This window comes from Schistocerca cancellata, chromosome 10 (assembly GCF_023864275.1).
Source record: "Schistocerca cancellata isolate TAMUIC-IGC-003103 chromosome 10, iqSchCanc2.1, whole genome shotgun sequence".
In the NCBI taxonomy this organism is placed as follows: domain Eukaryota; kingdom Metazoa; phylum Arthropoda; class Insecta; order Orthoptera; family Acrididae; genus Schistocerca; species Schistocerca cancellata.
Window position 1 is genome coordinate 52,177,535 of NC_064635.1, and position 21,145 is coordinate 52,198,679.

A 21,145-nucleotide genomic window follows, 5' to 3' on the forward strand; every position below is an offset into this window, starting at 1 on the left:
CCCCTGTCTAATAAACTTCGTGCGATTAAGGTGACACCAGGCCCGTGGCGTTCTTCCTTTCGCCTCTCCCGAAAGGACTCGACCACACTATGTCGTCTCCGCATTGGCCATACCAGGCTGACCTGTGGTTTTCTTTTGTGTGATGAGGCCCCCCCCCCCCACTTTGTGGTTGTGGAGCCTTCCAGTCAGTAGCCCACATTTTGGTTGAATGCCCCCTTCTTTTGGCTCTGCGTGCTAAGTACAGACTCCTCCGCACTTTACCTTTGATGTTGGCCGACGATTCCTGGATGGTCTCCCTGGTTCTCGGTTTCCTCCGGGAAAGTGGTTTTTATTCTCAGTTTTAAGGTTTTAAATCTCTCTCTGGTGTTGGGGCAGGGCAGTGAGTGTTGGGGTATCTCCCACTGTGAGCCGTGTTTGGAGATTCCCGACTCCCCTCCCTGACCGAGATCCTCTTTTCTTCGCCTTTTACTCTGTTTTTATCTCTTTTTTTCCCCGTTGGGTTCGCTCTCTTGCTGACTTACCTCATTTTGTTTTTACCATTGACATCATGACTGCCCTTTTACATTTTTAGCCTTTCCCCTTTTATTGTTCTGACTTTTATAATATGTCACACTATGGGAATGGAACACATTTGAAACAAGGGACTGATGACCTTGCTGTTTGGTCCCTTAAACCCCAAAAAACCAACCAACCATACTGTTGCCAAATTTATTATAGATGACTAGAACTTTCATAGCTGAGCATTTTTTGTAGATTTTTTAAAATTTGCTCTGATGTGATAATGTCATTAAAACAGTCTTCTATCCATTGACAGGTTAACACTTAAAAAAGAAGTAAAAAGAACATATTATCATGGTTGGTATTCCTAAAAGAATGTTTTTAATTTTTTAAAGAAACTGTTTCTTGCAACTTACTTGACGTTGAAGCCTCATTTTTAGTGCTTCGTAATATAAACTCCTCATAAAGCTGTTGACATTAATTCCTCTTAGTGGATACCATTATTGTTGCTCTATTGTTAATAGGATTTATGTATTATTTATTCCAATCTACTCAACATCTTCATTTCACCTTCAACATTTATTAGTAAGTTTCACTAGCTCCATTCTGTACCAACATTATAAGATTGTCTCTATGCCTAACAGCTTTCCTTTATTTAATTTCTTGTACTGTTATTACTCTTTCTCCTGGTTAAATTTTCTAATTCCATTCCTGTCAACACATTGTTTTTTTTTATATTCTCTTCCACTAGTACTCTGATCAGATCTCTGTCAAATCTTTCTTATCAATCGGGGTTATGTCAACAATATTTTATCTTCTTTTTTGAAGTTCTTTTTGTAAATTTGTTTTATATTTTCCATACATAAAACTGCCATCTCTTGTATAATCTTGTATGATTGTTGACATTTTGCTGTTTTATTGAAAATTGACGTGATGAGACCATATGTAACGATTAACATGTATCTTCACATCTGCCTTTCCACATTTTGCTCTTATTTCTTATCCTTTTCCCTATCACCCCCCCCCCCCCCCCCAAATCCCCTACCTCTCTCCATTTTCAGTTTTGTTTATATTTGCCCCATCTATCTTGTTATTGGACATTAGTCACTTAAAATGTATTCGCTTTTCCATTAGTGTCTTTTGCCCTACCCCTGCCCCCTCCTCTCTTTTCAATCTAGTGTATGTTTTCCCCATCTTCATAGTTATTGGATTATAGTCACTTAAAATATATTCACTTTTCCGTTAAGTGTTTTAGCGTGTATTTCTTCCCACTGCTGATCTGACTTTTCCATTAGTGTTTTAGCATGTATTTCTTCCCACTGCTGATCTGGCCACACCTTTCCTAGAATTTCATTTGTAGTGTTGTGAATCTGCTTTTTATTTGCAGATGATATTTTTTCTGCATAATAGTGAACAATAATGAAACCAATCTACCATCTGGGATGCCCTTAAGAATTTAAAAACTTATTGCAGTTGGCCTGTAGTGAACAATATTATTGGCTGTGAGGCCCAACCTAAAGAAAATGATTGTAGATTGTAGTTTAAAACTTCATATTTTGTACTTTAAGTTTGCATGCTTTATTTCTTCACTGCGCTAGTTGTTTATTAACTTTGCTTTTTTGTTTACACCTATACAGAGTGTACTTGGATTCTTTTTCGGGGGTCTGAATAAAATCTTCTCGGTTTTCAAGCCACATCAGTTTGAATAAGATTCCAGAACTTTCGATGACTGTCTCTGCCTTTGGTGTCAGGACGAGATAGCCATTGAGAACTTGAGAATTTTATTTGAACTAATGCTACTTGGACACTGAGAGATTTTATTCACATGTTCCAAAAGGCTCTTTACAACTTTGATCATATATATTTCAGAAATGGGGATAGGTAGGAACATGCAGTTTGTAGCATAATGTTCACACACACCTATAATTTTAGTAACCATTTACAATATTTCAAGGCATGCACCATGTGTAGCACACAGGATATCTAACCAATATTCCAATTTCTCCCATCTCTGACCTAGTACATTCTCATTAATGTGCGCCATCATTGTTCTAATGGAACCTTGTAGTTCTTCATGTACCCCACTGGGGGTCTGGTAAATAGCATTCTTCATAAAGACCCAAAGTGAAAAACAGTCTAATGGGAGAATACACTCCACAGGAAGCAGTGCATGGATGATGGTGAGGTTATTTATGCAGCAAGATGCTGGTTCAGATGTCAACCAATAGGGCGGTACCATATGAGCATACAGACCCTCCCAGTAATGTGGTGTAAGGCCGTTGACATCGAACGGAGGTTACATTCAAAAATAGGGTTTTGTAGCCAAAAGAGTGGGGAATAATGTGGTGTAATGGAATTCTGAATAAAACCACCATACTTTCAGAAAAAAAGTGTTGCGTTATTTATTAAACATACCTCATAAGTATCGTAGAGTATATACTTCTGCAGGTACATTCTGCATGATATGTAGATACCGTCTGCAAGCTGCATTGTGAATAAATTTATCAATATGGAAGTGATACATTAAAAATCATGTCTGATGCAGTAGTTTTACTGTGTGAAGAACAAAACTGTAGCAAGTTATAAACATTTTTCCTTTCATCAATTTGTGAGAGGGACTGACAATGAGAAAAAGTTTTTAAAAGGTTTGAAATTATGTCTTAAATTTGTTGGGCATCAGTAAGTGCTCTCATTCTCAACTACAGCTGTTTACTTAGGCTACTGCTGCGTAGGCCTGATTTTTCGAGTGTGCGTATTTAGCGTTATACCGCAATTGAAAGTGCATTTGCTATAGTTTAACTGATTAAATATGTTCATTAGGGTGCTTTTCAAGCTCACCATTAAAGGTTTTTCTTTTATTTGTGTATTGTTCCACTAATCGCGAAAAGTTCTTTTGTGTACATTTCGCGGCTTTGCCTTACTTTCTAAGTGTGCATACTTAGTGTTATACTGCAATCTTAAGTGCATTTGCTATAGATTAACTGATTAAATATGTTCATTAGTGTGCTCTTCAAGCTTGCCTTTAAAGGTTTTTCTTTTATTTGTGTATTCTTCCAGTAATTGCTAAAAGTTTGTTCTGGTTACATTCGTCTGTTTAGGCCTAGTTTTTGAACGTGCTTATTTAGCGTTATACCACAAATTTAAGTGCATTTGCTAATAGTTTACTTACATGTTAGTTTCCAAAACATATTTAGTGTCCTTTTACATCTGTATTTAATATATTATCGTTATCACCTAGTAAATCTCTTAACTAATTTCCAAACTACCATGGATACTAAGTGTGTGAGCTGCAGTAAGAAAGTTGGTTCAGGGGTTTTGTGCAGCTGTTTTGACGGTGGTTTCATTGGGGAAATTGTAGCGGTATGAGAATTGGGGAAGCAAACGAGACTCTTCCATGCTTTTGCAGGGTTTGCTCAATAGATAGGATTATAGCTGAACAGGAGGAGAAAATTGGAGCCCTTTAGGCTGATTTGGACAGAGCGAGGGAGGAACTGAAGAGGTTAAGGGGGGAGGAGGGTAAACAGTGGTGGGAAGTGGTAGCTGGGAACAGGGGCCACAGAAAGAGAACACTGTTTGACAGTTTCCCAATTGGCACAACCAAAAGATTTGCCTTGCTACCACAGTTAAGTAAGGAAGAGGCTCCAGTAGAAGTAGATGCAGTTAAGATGCAACAGAATCTCACTAGGAAACCAACTGTTTCAAAAAAGTAGAAAGTAAGAGGAAAGTTCTGTTGCTAGGTAGCAGGTGTGGGCCAGATTTTGCAGGAAAAATTAGGTGACAGGTACCAGCCAGTTGGTAGAGGATATAGGTTCCTTGTGCAAGGGTTTCTCAAAGCAGGATCAAGTGATGATAGTAGGAGGAGTGGGAAACAGTATTGATAGGGATCAGGGCTACAGTATTGAGTGTGACCTGGTGAAAATAGCCTCTGCAATGACCCTTACCAATGTTGGGCTGGTGCCTGCTTTCGTGCGGCATGATAAGCCCCAGTTGAACCGCTCTGTCAGGAGGGTAAATATGGAGGGATCAGTTGCGTAGGACGGCCACTCTGTCAGACATTGGATCGGTTCCTGTCGACGCTATTGATAGGGGGGATTTCACAAGGCATGGCCTACACCTCAATAGGGAAGGGAGGGGTAAACTGGCAGGGTTGTTAACAAATCCATAAGGGGGGACACTAGTACTCATGGATGTACCTCTTTTTTTAGACTAATATCAACGTCCAACGAGAAGTTTAGGCAGGCAGGTGCTAAAGAGATCCAAAACTCACAAGATTCTGACAACAGTAAAGTAAATAATAATGTTACCATATTGAACCAAAATATTGGTGGATTAAAGAAAAAAGTAGATTCTCACAAAAGTAAAGTAAAAAATAATGTTACCATTTTTCACCAAAATATTCCGGGATTGAAGAATAAAGTAGATGAGCTCCTGGTTTTGTTTAGATGACATTGAATCTGATAATGTAATAGATTTACTATGCCTGTGTGAGCATCACATTGTGTCTGATATGGAGAAGGTAAATATCAGTGGTTATGAACTAGCTGCACGTGTGAGTAGAGAGAATAAGGTGAGAGGAGGAGTTGCCATATATGTTAAAAGTTATCACTGTGTAAAAAGCTTAGATACAAAAAAGTTTTGTCTAGAACAACATACAAAAGCAGGTGCCTGTCAAAACTGAAGGAGGGCTCTTTTATGATTGTAACAGTATATAGGTCCCCTTCAGGAAACTTTCATTTATTCCTGGAAAACTTGGATGCCTTGTGTATTATCTGTCAGATAGGGGAAAGCAAATTATTATTTGTGGGGACTTCAATGTTGATTCACTGAAAGAGTGTAATAGGAAGAATGACCTGGAAGTCTTGCTCTGTTCTTTCAATTTGACATCTGTCATTGATTTTCCTACTCGGGTAGTAAAGGACAGCAGCACATTGGTAGATAACACTTTTATAGACCAAGATAAGTTTAAAAACATAAATTCTTGTCCTGTTGAAAATGGCCTTTCTTGATCATGGTGCTCAGCTAGTTACAGTATATGACATAGCTCCATTCAGTAATTCAAAACTACCCTCCAAAGTTGTGCTCTGAGTTAATTACTCAGCAATTAGAAATTTCAGGGCAAATCTTCAGCAGTTAGACTGGGATTAGGTGTACAAGGAACCCGATGCTAATTTGAAATATAACTTATTTCATGATACACTTGTAAGAGAATTTGAAAACTGTTTCCCCAAAAAGTAGTTAAATCGAATTATAAGAAACCATGCAAAAAACCTTGGCTTACTAAAGAATAAAAATATCTTGTAACCACAAACGGGAACTGTATCTAACAACAAGAAAGAGTAATGACCCAGAAACAGCCAAATATTATAAAAACTCTACATTAAGAAAGGTTATTAAAAAGTCCAGAAGAATGTGAATTGTGTCTGAGATTAATACCTCTGATAACAAAATCAAAACAATTTGGAATATTATTACAAGGGAGACAGGGCAACCAAGAGTACAAGATGATGGCATTATCATCAAAGCGAATGGAAAATTGACAAACAACAAGCCGGAAGTTGAAAACATTTTGAATAATCCTTTTTTAAATGTTGTAGAGAAAATAGGATATAAATGTTCATTAGAAGAAGTAAGGCGGTTAATGGAAGAGGCCTTACCCACACAATTTGATACAGTTGAAATTCCACCCACTTCTCCTTCTGAAATTAGGAAGATAATAAACTCTCTCAAGAATAAAATCTCACATGGAATTGATGGCATTTCCAGCAGGATAATAAAAGCTTTTTCCCAAGAGATAAGTGGGATTCTTAGCCACATATGTAATAGCTCTCTGAAGCAGGGTATTTTCCCAGACAGACTGAAGTACGCCATTGTTAAACCACTGCATAAAAAAGGGGATATGTCTGATGTCAACGACTACTGTCCAATCTCTCTTCTGAGTGCCTTATCCAAAATTCTTGAAAAAGTATTGTATTGTACAGTAGCTTCACACCTTTGTAAAAACAAAGTTTTAACAAAATGTCAGTTTGGTTTCCAGAGAGGTTTTTCAACGGAAATATTAAATGCTCTGAGTAACCGTAAGTCACCCGTTGGGATTTTTTGTGATCTCTCAAAGGCTTTTGATTGTGTAAATCATGGAATACTTCTAGATATGCTCAAGTAATATGGTATGAATGGGACAGCACTCAAATGGTTTAAATCATACCTAACTGAAAGAGTGCAGAAAGTTCACATAATATGCAAAAAAACTGGTGATTTCTCAAACTGGAGAACAACCAAGAATGGGGTACCGCAGGGTTCGGTCTTGGGTCCTCTGCTGTTCGTAATATATAGACTTGCCATTCTATATTCATGAAGATGCAAAGCTGGTACTTTTTGCCGATGATACAAGTATAGCTATCACACCCGACAGACAAGAATTAACTGATGAAATTGTAAACAATGTTTTTCAGAAAATCATTAAGTGGTTCTCTGCAAATGAGCTCTCATTAAACTTAGACAAAACACAGTATATACAGTTCCACACAGTAAATGGAGTGACACTATTAATAAATATAGACTTCAATCAGAAATCGGTAGCTAAGGTAGAATATTCAAAATTTCTAGGTGTATGCATTGATGAGGGGTTGAACTGGAAAAAACACACTGAAGATCTGCTGAAACGTTTGAGTTCAGCTACTTATGCTATTAGAGTCATTGCAAATTTTGGCGATATACATCTCAGTAAATTAGCTTAAGACGCCTATTTTCATTCTCTGCTTTCGTATGGCATCATATTCTGGGGTAACTCATCATTGAGTAAAAGAGTGTTCATTGCATAGAAACATGTAATCAGAATAATTGCTGGAGCTCATCCAAGATCATCCTGCAGACACTTATTTGAAGAGCTTCACTGTAGCCTCACAATGTATATATTCACTTGGCTCAGAAGGGGGTAAATTATGCTGCTACAAAAGTCTTTGGTGACTTACCTAATAGCATCAAAAGTCTGACAGATAGCCATATAGCATTTAAAAGGAAATTAAAAGAATTTCTGAGTGGCAACTCTTCCTACTCATTAGATGAATTTTTGGATATAGTAAGTGGGTAATTTCCCCACCCACCACAAAATTAAAAAATATTAAGTGTCATGTAATATTTTGCGTAATGTAATATATTGTATAGACACCTTTTATTAACCTGACATGTTCCATATCATTACAGTGTCGTATTCATGATCTATTGAACGAGTACTAATCTAATCTACTGGATGTATCAAGTTTGCCACAAAACAAACACATTTCACAAAACAAACACAGTTTCAAACTGTGATACTTGCCTTATTGTGTTAAACTTTTAATACAAGATTATAGCTGTTAAGGAGTAGATTATAACAGCATTTTTAAATTTGGTCAGTAATCATATGAAATATTGAAAATCAAATTTTTGTTGCCAATGGAAGCCATTAGGTAGATGCCCAGCAACTGGCACTAGATTCTTGGTTCTAGGGTAGTCGCTTGGTAATTACACTGAAGAGCCAAAGAAACTGGTGTAGACATGTGTTTTCAAATACAGAGAGATGAAAACAAGCAGAATACAGCATTGCGGTCAGCAACACCTATATAAGAAAATAAGTGTCTGGTGCAGTTGTTACATCAGTTACTGCTGCAGCAGTGGCAGGTTATCAAGATTAAAGTGAGTTTGAATGTGATGTTATAGCGATAGGACACATCATCTTCAAGGTACTGATGAAGTGGGGATTTTTCCGTGTGACCATTTCATGAGTGTATAGTGAATATCAGGAATCTGGAGAACATCTAATCTCTGACATTGCTGTGGCTGGAAAAAAGATCCTGCAAGAACGGGACCAACAATGACTGAAGAATCGTTGAATGTGACAGAAGTGCAATCCTTCTGCAAATTGCTGCAGGTTTCAATGCTGGGCCACCAGCAAGTGTCAGCATGCGAACCATTCAACGAAACATCATCGATATGGGCTTTCGGAACCGAAGGCTCACTCGTGTACACTTGATGACTGCATGACACAAAGCTTTACACCTCACCTGGACCTATCAATATCAGCATTAGACTGTTGATAACTGGAAACATGTTGCCTGCTTGGAAGAGTCCTGTTTCAAATTGTATGGGTGTGGAGACAACCTCATGAATCCGTGGACCCTGCATGTCAGCAGGGGATTGTTCAAGCTTGTAGAGGCACTGTAATGGTGTGGGGAGTGTGTAGTTGGAGTGATGTGGGACCCCTGAAATGTCTAGATAAGACTCTGACAGGTGACATATATGTAAGCATCCTGTCTGATCACCTACATCCATTCATGTCCATTGTACATACAGACAGACTTGGGCAATCCCAGCAGGTTGATGCGACACCCTATATGTCCAGAATTGCTACAGAGTGGCTCCAGGAACACTCTTCTAAGTTTAAACACTTCAGATGGCCACCAGACACGACCATTATTGAGTATACCTGAGATCCCTTGCAATATGCTGTTCAGAAGAGATCTCCACCCATTTGTACACTTACGGATTTATGGACAGCCCTGCAGGATTCGTGGTGTCACTCCCCTTCAGCACTACTTCTGCATTAAGTAGAGTCCATGCCACATCGTATTGCAGCACTTCTGTGTGCTCGCTAGGGCCCTACAAGATATTAGGCATGTGTACCAGTTTCTTTGGCTCTTAAGTGTATATGTGATTGATTTAACATTTCAAGCTTTAATAATACAAATTTACATGAGATATCATTCATTTTTGACAAGGTTTATATTTCAGAATAAAAACAGCCTTGGTTGCAAAATGATTTAATATAAGTGACGTGTTTCACCCTTTTGGGCATCATCAGATTGTGTAAAAATAGCTGGATATGTAACTCGTCCATCATAAAGTCATATAAAATGGATGGAACAGTATGTGGATATGTAATCCATCCATCATGAAATACAAGGCTGACCTTGAGTACACTGACTGACTCCACCATAGCAGTACAAAATAGGGCCACACTTACAGAGCACATGCAATATGAATTGCATGCAGCACAATGTCCATTTATATTACTTAATTTATTGCTTAATTATAAATAAAAAATTTTATATGAGATATCAAAGCTGTCGCGTATTATTAATTTTTGTGTGCCACTTTTAATTCTTACTGTACTTGTTTTGTTGCAGTTGAGGGATTTGCCTCAGATATCAGAGAGTAAACACTTCAAGGTGAGTGCTGTTATTTGCCTTTTGCTAGAATGTGTTTTTCTTGTTGTTGCTGTAATTGGTGGTGGTGGTGGTGGTGGTGGTGGTGGTGGTGGTGGTGCTGCTGCTGCAGGTCTGTACGTTAATCTGTTCTGTGGAACACATCCACTTCATCAGTAACTATCACTCGTGCGCCTACTATAACATCACGCTCAAACTCGCTTAAATCTTAATAACCTGTCATTGCTGCAGCAGTAACCGATCTAACAACTGCGCCAGACACTTATTGTCTTATATAGGTGTAACTGACGGCAATGCCGTCCTATTAACAGCTTCCTTCTTTTAGTCAAGTGTGCCGTAACACTTCTTTTCACCCAATTTGATTCAGTACCTTTTCATTAGTTACATGATGTACTCATCTAATTTTCAGCTTTCTTCTATAGCACCACATATCAAAAGCATCTGTTTTATTCTTGCCCAAATTACTGACTGTCTGTGTTTCACTTCCATGCAATCCTACACTCCTAACAAATACCTACAGAAAAGACTTACAAACACTTAAATTTATAGTAGATGTTAAAAATTTTATAGTTTCCACAAATCAAACAATGGAAATGCCAGAGTGGAATATCAGCGGTGTAAGGAAATGATTGCTGCTTACCATAAAAATGACACATTAAGTTGCAGACAGGCACAACTAAAAGACACATGCATACATTCAAGCAACCACACCTCACACACATGGCCGCCGTCTCCATCAGCTCAGACTGGAGTTTGGTAAGAGCATAGGGAAGGAGGTACAGCGGAAGAGAAAAAGACAAAGGAACAGGGAGCGAAAGAGGGGGACAGCGGAAAAGGAGGGGACAGCAGAAAAGGAGGGGACACTGGAAGAGAATGGAACACAAAAAAGAGGATGAGGGAATGTGGAAGGTGTAGGGACAATAGGTTAAAGTGGGTTGAGGCCAGGATAATTTCAAGAGTGGAGAATTTATTCTTAGGATAACTTCCATCTGTGCAGTTCAGAAAAGCTGGTGGTGGAAGGGCGCCATCTGGATCTTCTCCTCCACCACCAGCTTTTCTGAAATGCGTAGATGTGAGTTATCCTAACAAAACATTCTCCACTCCTGATATTGTCCCTATCTCAACATATGGTAATCTACTGCCCCCACACCCTCCACCCAACAGTTTCTGCCCCTTTGTCATATCAACTCCTCCCTTCTTGCATCCCCTCATCCTCTTTGTGTGCCACTCTCCTCTCCTTTTCTGCTCCAGTCCACTCCACTCCCTGCCCTTCCCCTCCTTTTCTGCTGTCCCCTCCTTTTCCGCTGTCCCCTCCTTTTCCGCTGTCCCCCTCTTTCACCCCCTGTTCCTTTGTCTTTTTCTTAAATGCTTTTCTTGCTATTGTGAGTCTGCATTCTATATCTACTTCAGTCATCATCTGTTATTTTGCTTCCAAATTTGTAAAAACTCTGTTATTTTAGTGATCAAATTTCTTTATCTAATTCACTCGACATATCCTGATATAATGTGACTGTATACTGTTACCTTTCTCACATTTTATGAGCATTTCATATCCTCTTTTAACTGTTCTTCCAAGTCATTTCCCACATATAATAAAATTGCAATGTTGTTTGCAAATTTTAAAAGTCATCCCCCCCTCTACCTACCCCAGTTTCTCCTAGGTTTCTTTCACAGCTTGTCCATTGTAAAGATTGAATAACACCAAGGACTGTCTACAAACCTGTGCCATTCCCTCTCCACTACTGCTTTTCTTTCTTGTCCTTGACACCTTATAACTGTAGTCTTGTTTGTGCACAAGTTGTAAATAATGTTTGACTCCCTGTATTTTATCCCTGCTACCTTTACAATTTAAATTAGTGTATTCCAATAAACAGTATTAAAAGCTTTCTCTTAACATACAAATGCTATGTGCATTTGTTTACATAGAATGCTGCATGCATAACATCTGCACTGGACAGCAACAAAAAAGTGGAATACACTGAAGGGAAGGAGGAAACTAAATTCAACTTCCAAGGTTGAGAGGGTATGGGATATTATTTCAGTGGTTACAAAATTGAGTCAGTTTGACAAAGAGCTTGGCAGTAATAATAATAATAATAATAATAATAATAATAATAAAGATGCATCCTACACATGGCTAAGAAAAGGCAATATTTATAGTGAGATGGAAGGATTCATGATTGCAATACAGGATCAAACAATAAACACCAGATATTACAGCAAGCATATTATTAAAGATCCCAATACCACAACAGATAAATGCAGACTTTGGAAACAACAAATAGAAACAGTAGATCACATCACAAGCGGATGTACAATACTAGCAAATACAGAATACCCCAGAAGACATGACAATGTAGCAAAAATAATACATCAACAGCTTGCCTTACGACATAAACTTATAAAACAACACGTTCCCACATACAAGTATGCACCACAAAATGTACTGGAGAATGATGAATACAAATTATACTTGAACAGAACCATTATAACAGATAAAACAACACCACATAACAAACCTGACATCATACTCACCAATAAAAAGAAGAAATTAACACAACTAATCAAAATATCCATACCCATTACAACAAATATACAAAAGAAAACAGGAGAAAAAATTGAAAAATACATCCAACTGGCTGAGGAAGTCAAGGACATGTGGCATCAGGATAAAGTTGACATTATACCAATTATACTATCAACTACAGGAGTCATACCACACAATATCCACCAGTACATCAATGCAATACAGCTACATCCAAACTTATACATACAACTACAGAAATCCGTAATTATTGATACATGTTCAATCACCCGAAAGTTCCTAAATGCAATATAACATATACCGTACAGTTAAAAGGAGGAAGTCACGCTTGATGAAGGTCCGCGTCACTTTCCATTTTTGACCAGACATAACGTCTGAGAAAAGAAACAATAATAATAATAATAATAATAATAATAATAATAATAATAATGGCGGGATGTACTCGACATATTGTTGTGCCGTCAGAGTTCCCTCAGTCACTACCAGCCGTGACCTGAGGTCATACCCAATGGCTCCCTACACCGTGATGCCAGGACTAACACTGCTGCGACTGTGCAGATCATTGAAACACTGGGACCTCTCCCCGTGTCACCATCATACTCACCAACGATGCCCATCTGGGGTAGTGTAGAATCACAATTTCTCACTTAACACAATGTGACACCATTCACTAGCACTCCTCACTTCCCATACTTCCCAGTCATGACACTGCTCCAAACTCCAGCCATTTGTGTTGTGGTGCAACGGGGTCTATGCTAGGGATGATAATTACCTAGTCTGCTAGTATCTAATGGTAGTGTGGGGTGACACAGAATGTTGTGTGAAGCCTCCAATGACCACCATAGTAGAATATTACCAAATGATCATTCCCAAAATCCAAAGAAATTCTGGCCATAGGTAATGGCTGTTAGTGGCATCAAAGTTTGTGTCCAGTCACTCAAAATATTCCTTTACAGAGGATAAATATTATTGTCAGCGGTGTTGAGAAACAGCTGAAAGTGTTAAAATTGAACAAAGTCCCAGGTTCTGATAGAATCCCTATCAACTCTAAACCCAGTTTGCAACTGAGTCAGCCCCTGTCTTGACTATAATCTATTGTAGATGCGTCGAACAAGAATTTGTGCACGGTACCTGGAAGAAATGATAGGTTACAACTGTCTACAAGAAGCGTAGCAGAAGTGATCCGCAAAACTAACGCCCAATATCCTTGACAGCTGTTTGTTGCAGAATCTTAGAACATGTTGTAAGGTCAAACATAATGAGATATCTCAAACAGAATGGCCTCATGCGTGCCAACATAGATCGTGTGAGACCCAATTCACACTTTTCGCACCTGACATTCTGAAAGCTGTTGGTCAAAGCAGTAGGGTAGATGCAGTATATCTTGATTTCCAAAAGGCATTTGACTCAGTATCACATCTATGCTTATTATCAAAAGTATGATCATGTGGGTTATCATATGAAATATGTGAGTGGATTAAGGATTTCTTGGTAGGGAGGACACAGCATGTTATTTAGGATGGAGAGTCATTGACAGATGTAGAAGTAACTTCAGCTGTACCCAGTGAAACATGTTGAGCCCCTTGCTGTTTGTGTTATACATAATGATCTTGCTGACAGTACTAATAGTGACTTCAGACTTTTTGCACATGATGCAGTTATCTAGAATGAAGTGCAGTCAGAATGAAGCTGTACAAATATTCAGTCAAACCTTGATAAGGTTTCCAAGTGGTGTAGTGATTAGCAATTTGCTTTAAATGTTCAAAAATGTAAAACTGGGCACTTCGCAAAATGAAAACATGTGGTAGCCAGTGAATATAATATTAATGAGTCAAAGTTGGAATCTGTAAACTCATACCTCATTGTAACACTTGTAACACATGAAGTTGAATGATCACATAGGCTTGGTTGTGGGTTTATTGGTAGTTACTAGGGAAGTGAAATCAGCCTACAAAGGAGATTGCTGACAAATCACTTGTGTGACACATCCTAGGATATTGCTCAAGCATGTGGGACCTGCACTAGGACTAACAAGGCATATTGAATGTATACAGAGAAGGGCAGCATGAATGGTCAAAAGTCTATTTGACCCATGTGAGAGTGTCACCGAGATGTTGAAAGAACTGAACTGAAGATAGACAGAAACTATACCGAGAAAGTCTGCTTACAAAGTTTTGGGCTCCAGCTATAAATGTTGAGCGCATTAATATACTAGAAGTCCAACATATGGCTTTCATAGGGATCATGAGGGCAAGATTAGATTAATTACAACATGCACAGAGGCATTTAAACCATCATTTTTCCTGGCCTCCATATGTAAATGGAACCAGAAAAAGCCCCAATAACTGGTAAGTGGGATGTACCTTGTGCCATGCACTTCGCAGTAGGTCATAGAGCACGGATGTGGACATGGACGTAGACATAGATGTAGACGTAGAGTCCATTACTGGCTCCTGGATGGCAGATTTGGAGGGGTTACCACATGCTCAGTGCATAAGACAAGTAATCTTCCCTTGTGGTGTCGTCAGAGGTATTCTACTGGAACCTCAATGACGAGTTTTCCTGCTGCCGATTTCCCGCACAGTCCATCATTGAGCCACTGTCACATCTGAAACCCCCACAAATCTGAATATTGCACAGTTCAACTTGCCAGCCAAATGGGGGACCCACAATGAGGTCCTTTTAAAGCCCTGTCAGTAATTCTGTCTCACATGAGTACATGAAATCTTTGTCTCTCTCACAGTAATCACTTGAGGCCTGATGCTGTTGACACCCTGTATATACCCTTATGGGCCTCGTAGCAACACTAAACATGATGCTCATTTTACGTGTTGCGGAAAACTGCAACTCTAATCATTTACACATTCACCAGTGGTGTGTGTGTGTATAAAGTTGATACTAAGTTAGAGTGCTGATGTCTTCTGGGTGTTTCATTTTTTTTTTAGGCAGTGTACTTCCGAAATTGTGTGAAAGATTGTAATTGTGTGCTGTATCAGGACTCAAATTGAGAGACTCCTGACCTGTGCAGACAGTGATTTTACCTGCTGACTTGTGAATCACCCTCACATTATCACTTCAGTTGTTATGTCTGTTTTGATTTACAAGCTTTACAGAAGCAGGACCAGCACATGTGGAAGAAAGTGTAGGTGCCGGCTGAATTGAAACTGTAGTTGTTTGTTGGTAGCTTAGCCAGTAGGAGTATTGTCTTGGTATACAATAATCATTGTGCCTAATGGCTGTGTACATAGCACCAATGCTACGAATCCACAGCTATACTTGCGTACTCGTGTACTCGCTCACCTTTCTAGGCCCCCGGGGGTATGCACTGGATATACACCACAGTGGTCGCACCTAAGATTTCCTACGGGCCGTAGTGTGGTGGAAGAAGGTAGGAACAGCGGGTTGCAGCTAAGGAGTTTGCTAAGGTGCAGAGATTGGCCTGCTTAGCCATAACAGGTGGCATTAGCAGAACACCATTCTGCTGGAATGGAAGCCATGCTGGACATGCCTCCACTACACCTTTGGGTCAATATGAAGGCAGCAGCTGGGGCACACAGACTTAAAACTGGCAAAAACTGGGTCTCATTTGTATATCCTGAATCACACACTAAAATAGTGAGTGAGGTAGTTATAAGAGTGGCTGGGGAAATGCCTGCCGACTATATAATAACTTCCAACTGCTTCGACAAGCCTTACAATATAATAATTGGAAGCAGGGAGCAGTGGGAGAAAACAGTTTGACACCGTACGGGGGACATTGTTTGGTTCACCGATCGGTCAAAAATAGACCAAGGCGTTGGGGTAGGGGTGTACGGGGTTCAGCTGAGACTGGAGGGCATCATCTCTAAGGAAAACTGGTCTCCGTATTCCAAGCTGAAATTACTACAATCGGGGCATGTGTGGAGGAGAATATGCGTAGGTACTACAAGGATCGTAGCATCTACATCTATTCAGGCACTCGGGCAGCCCTGAAATCATTGTCAGCTCCTGCAACAAGATCGAAGATTGTTGCAGAATGCCACAGGGCTCTGGTGGAGCTAGGGGAAAGCAATAGGGTAAACCTAGTGTGGGTCCCTGGCCACTCAAGGGATCTGTGGCAGTGAACAAGTCGAAATATTGGGTAGGATGGGGGCAACAACTCCATTTATTGGACCGGAACTTGTCCTGACAATCACCAAGGCTACGATCAAATTATAACTACGGAACTAGTTTAGGAAACAGCATGTAGGATATTGGATCGGGGTCCATAAACAAAACCATGGTAAGGTAATGATGTCCAAGCCATGTTTTAAAAGAAGCTCTGTAATCCTGGGATTGAACTGGAAAGAGATCAAACTCATGACTAGACTGATGACCAGCCATGGGAATTTCAAAAAACACGTACACACAGTGGGTATAACGGAAGAGGACCCTAAATGTAGGATCCGTGATGAGGGTGAAGAAACTGCATCACACCTACTCTTCGAATGCATGGCATTGGAGAGTAAAAGATACAGAATCTTTGGGCCAGCTAGACTTGAAGAAATTGTGTCTAATAAGAAACTGGTAGATGGACTCCTTGCTCTATTTATGGGCATTGGTTGGCTTTACTAGATATACAGGAAGCAGTACCTCACAATAAACTTAGTTTCGGTGCGGGCAGTGGCGGGTTAGACCTAAGCTGTTTTAGCTTTCCTGTTAAAATCAAATCAAATCACCTTTCTAGACGGGTGGAGTCCACTTGTACCAGACAACAAAACTTGCGTGGCTCTTGAGTCAAGTCTCTGAGCACACTGAAACAGTGAGTTCAGAGATAATGTCACAAGACTCCCTGGCGAGTATATGGATCTCACTTACGTATTTATACAACTTGAACACCCCCCCCCCCCCCCCCACACACACACACACACACACACACAAACACGCACAGCCACTGTCGTCTCCGGATTCTGAAGTGCAAATGTGGTGCACAGCTGTCAGGTTTGGGGTGAGTAGTGGATGGTACAGAACAGAGTTGGGGTGGGGAGGGATAGCAGGGTAGAGGTTTGGGAAGGCACTGTTGGGCTTGCCTGTAGTAGAGTACATGGACATGACAGGGATCTGTGAGATAGGAGACAAACGGAGAAGGGGTAAGGGCTGTGCAGGTGAGTCAGGGCGATGGAAGGTGTGGGTGAGGCTGGAGTGGGAGTAGGGAAGGAGATAGAGGCAGTTGGGGACAGGAACTGGTGAAGTTTGAGGCCAGAAAGGTTACTCGAATGAATGGCGTGTTGTAGGGAAAGTTACAACATGTGCAGTTCAGAAAAGGTAATGATAGTGGGAAGAATCCAGATGACACGCAGGCTGTGAAGCAGTTGTCGAAGTCGTGCCCACCATACTGTGCAACATATGTCTACATATATACTCCGCAAGCCACTGTGCAGTGCGTGGTGGAGGGTACACTGTACCACTATAATTAAAAAGAATGTTGGCAGCCGTGGAATTGTTCTGCAGTCAGCTTCAAATGCCAGTTCTCTAAATATTCTCAACAGTGTTTCTCGAAAAGAAAGTCACCTTCCCACCCATTTGAGTTCCCGGAGCATCTCCGTAATACTTACGTGTTGTTCGAACCTACCGGTAACAAAGCTGTCTCTGAATTGCTTTCATGTGTACCTTTACGAGGTGTATCCAAAATTTCCGGGACTGGTGTTGCCATCTGGAAAGTAGAAGTAGTAGATCTTTGCACTGCTAGATGGCGGGAGCTGCAGATCTGATGAGTCAGTGTGTGGAGTGGCATTCAGCTGGGAGGATGTGTTGCATGTCCACAGTTATTTCCGTAATACTCTCTGTTTGGTGTGTGCGATTTTACGATGGATTCGCATGCAAACAGAACAGTGTGTGTGTATCAAATTCTGTGCGAATCTCGGGAAAAGTGCTATGGTAGATGGACTCAACAAGTGTTTGGGGGACAGAGCATGAGCTGTACACGTGTGTTTGAGTGGCATGCTCAGTTCAGGCTTGCAGTACAGATGTCAAAGATGATGCTCACACTGGAAGGCCCATTAGCCACACAACACCAGATATTGTTGCCAAACTTCTGCAATTGGTTCGTGTGGATCGACGTCGAATGATTCGAGACCTTGCAGATGAAGTGGGTATTGGTTATGGGACATGTCATCGATTGTTGACTGATGAATTGGGCGTGCATTGTGTTGCCATTTGTGCCAAGAATCTTGACTGCCGATCAGAAGGCACAGCATGCTGAAGTGTGCACGGACCTTTGTCAGACTGCATCTGATGATCCAACCTTCTTGTCACGAGTTATCACCAGTGACAGGAGCTGGAGTTACGGTTATGACCCAGAGACAAAGCAACACATGGGATCAGTGGAAGAACCTGGGCTCTCCAAGACCCAAAAAAGCGAGACAGGTGAAGAGCAAAGTGAAGAGCATGATCATAGTTTTCTTTGATACCAAGGGAATTGTGCACAAAGAATTCGTCCCACTCAACCAAACAGACAATTCGGCATACTACTGTGATGTTTTGCGACAGCTCCATGAAAACGTGTGGCGAGGATGGCCCGAACTTTGGTGTCGAGGGAACTGGCTGCTGCATCACGACAGTGTACTCTGTCACACGTCCTTGCTCACCAGGACCTTTTTGGCAAAAGAAAAAAAAAACATGGCGGTTGTACCTCACCCACCGTACTCACCAGATTTGGCACCTTGTGACTTCGTGCTATTCCCAAAACTGAAACTCAAGTTGAAAAGCCGTCAGTTCGACACGCAAGAGAGGATTCGAGAAGCATCACTGGCAGTGATAAACACCCTCAAAGAACAGGACTTCCAGAAAACGTTTGACCGGTGGCAGAAGCGCTGGGACCGATGTGTACGTGCAGATGGGTACTACTTTGAGGGTGATGGTGACCCTTAGTCCAAAGGTAAGGTTTTCAACAGATGGCCAGCACCAGTCCCGAAAATTTTGGATAGCATCTCGTAATTCTATTGGGCACTGAACCCAAATGCTTGAGCAGTACTCACAAATAGTTTGCAGTAGTGTCCTATGTGCTGTCTTCTTTATAGATGAACCACACTTTCCCAAAATTGACCCAATAAACCCAAGATCGTAAACCATTAGCCTTCCCTACCACAATCTGCACATGCTCGTTCCATTTGATATTGCTTTCCAACGTTATGCCCAGCTGTTTAAATGATGTGGCTGTGTCAAGCAGCACACTGACAATGTTGTATTTGAGCATTACGGGATTATTTTTCCTACTCGTCTGTACTTACTTTTTTCTACATTTAGAGCTAGGTGCCATTCTTGACACACACTAGAAATTTTGGCAAGTCATCTTGTATCCTCCTACAGTCCCAACTAATCAATGTTCCTGTACATCACAGCATCATTAGCAAATAGCTCTAGATGGCTGTTCATCCTGTCTGGCAAATCATTTATGTGTCCAGAAAATAATAGCAGTCCTTTCACATTTCCCTGAAGCGCTCCTGATGGTGACCTTGTCTCTGATGGTGACCTTGTCTCTGATGAACACTTGCCATTGAGTACAACATTCGAATCACTGGGAACCTAATACATACACTCGTAGCTTTGTTAACAGTCTGCATTTGGGCACTGTATCAAATGCATTTCGGAAATGTAAAAGTATGGGATCTGCCTGTAGCCCTTCATCCATAGTTCACAGGATATTATACGAGAAAATGATAAACTGAGTTTCGCACAAGTGATGGTATCTAAAAATGTTAGTGATGGCTATTCTTAAGGACAGGTAGATCGTCGGTGGCTGTGCCCACATAGAATGCCGCACACTGTTTACTGATAAGTTGGTAGTCTCGTGGCTGTTTTGATGATTATTTAAATCATCATCTGATCATTCTGATTTAGGTTTTTTGTGTTTTCCCTAAGTCGCTTCACGCAAATGCTGGGATAGTGCCTTTGAAAGGGCGTGGCAGACTTCCTAATTCGATGCGATCAATGACTGCACTGTATGGTCCCCTCCCCCGAATCAACCAACCACCCAATCTGTAGGGGTGTGTACATTGCAGAGTTCAAGCAAAGTGGTGCCAGTACAAGTGTTTCATGATGTGAAGACCATGAGTAACATCATACAACAAGGACTGGTTCACATGTATACAGAGTAAATGTCAGAGGACTTGTACTGCACCTGAAATTCATGAGGAAGTAAGTAGTATGAATGCTGTCCCTGTGAGCAAGGTTTAAAGGGATGGATATTGGCAAAAACACCATTGTTACGCAAACAAAATAAGATGAAACAATTGCAGTGGCACAGCAACATAAAAACTGGAGTGTGCAGCAGTGGCCTAAGGTGTTATTCGTGGAGAAAATTTAGGTTTGATATTTGGAAGCCGTCATCAAATGTCTGTCTGTTGACTTTGCAGAGAACGCGTGAAGAATCAGTGTGTGACACTGACGATGAAGGACAGTGGAGGGCTAGTCACAAATTAGCAATGTTTTGAGGGTGACAAAGTTGGTGATCTAGTGAGAATTAATGGAACATTAAAGAAGGAAGGGTATCACATGTCACTGATCAACAATGCTTTTCCATCTGGTAAGAGAATTATTAGTCGTGAGTTTGTTCTGCAGCAGGACAGTGGTCCCAAACGTGCTTCTAAATTGTACAGTGTGTATGTTGATAGAAAAGGGTCCAAAGAATAGGATTTGGCCAGGTTGGCCACCCGACTTAAATCCTGTTGAACTTTTATTGGATGAACTTGACAGGGAGGTCGGAGAACTCAGATCATCTGATATTTAAAGATCTGTGGAATAATTCACTGATGTGTTTGGTTGCAATAGCTGCAAAAAATGCTACAAAATCATGTATCCAGAATGCCAAGAGTTTGTGCAGCCGTATTGTACTAGATGTAGAGAGGGAAAATATTTATTTTGTTGGTCTATTTAGTTTGTATGA

At 40.5% G+C, this 21,145-nt stretch overlaps 1 protein-coding gene across 1 annotated transcript in view; it reads left to right on the forward strand.

The window, feature by feature from the left end:
* The window catches only part of LOC126106393 (E3 ubiquitin-protein ligase UHRF1-like), a 180,483-nt gene that overhangs the window by 14,834 nt on the left and 144,504 nt on the right, over positions 1–21,145 (forward strand). The window contains exon 3 of the mRNA XM_049912661.1: positions 9,660–9,701. Coding sequence (XP_049768618.1) covers positions 9,660–9,701 — 42 coding nt within the window. The remainder of the gene's footprint in view (positions 1–9,659; positions 9,702–21,145) is intronic.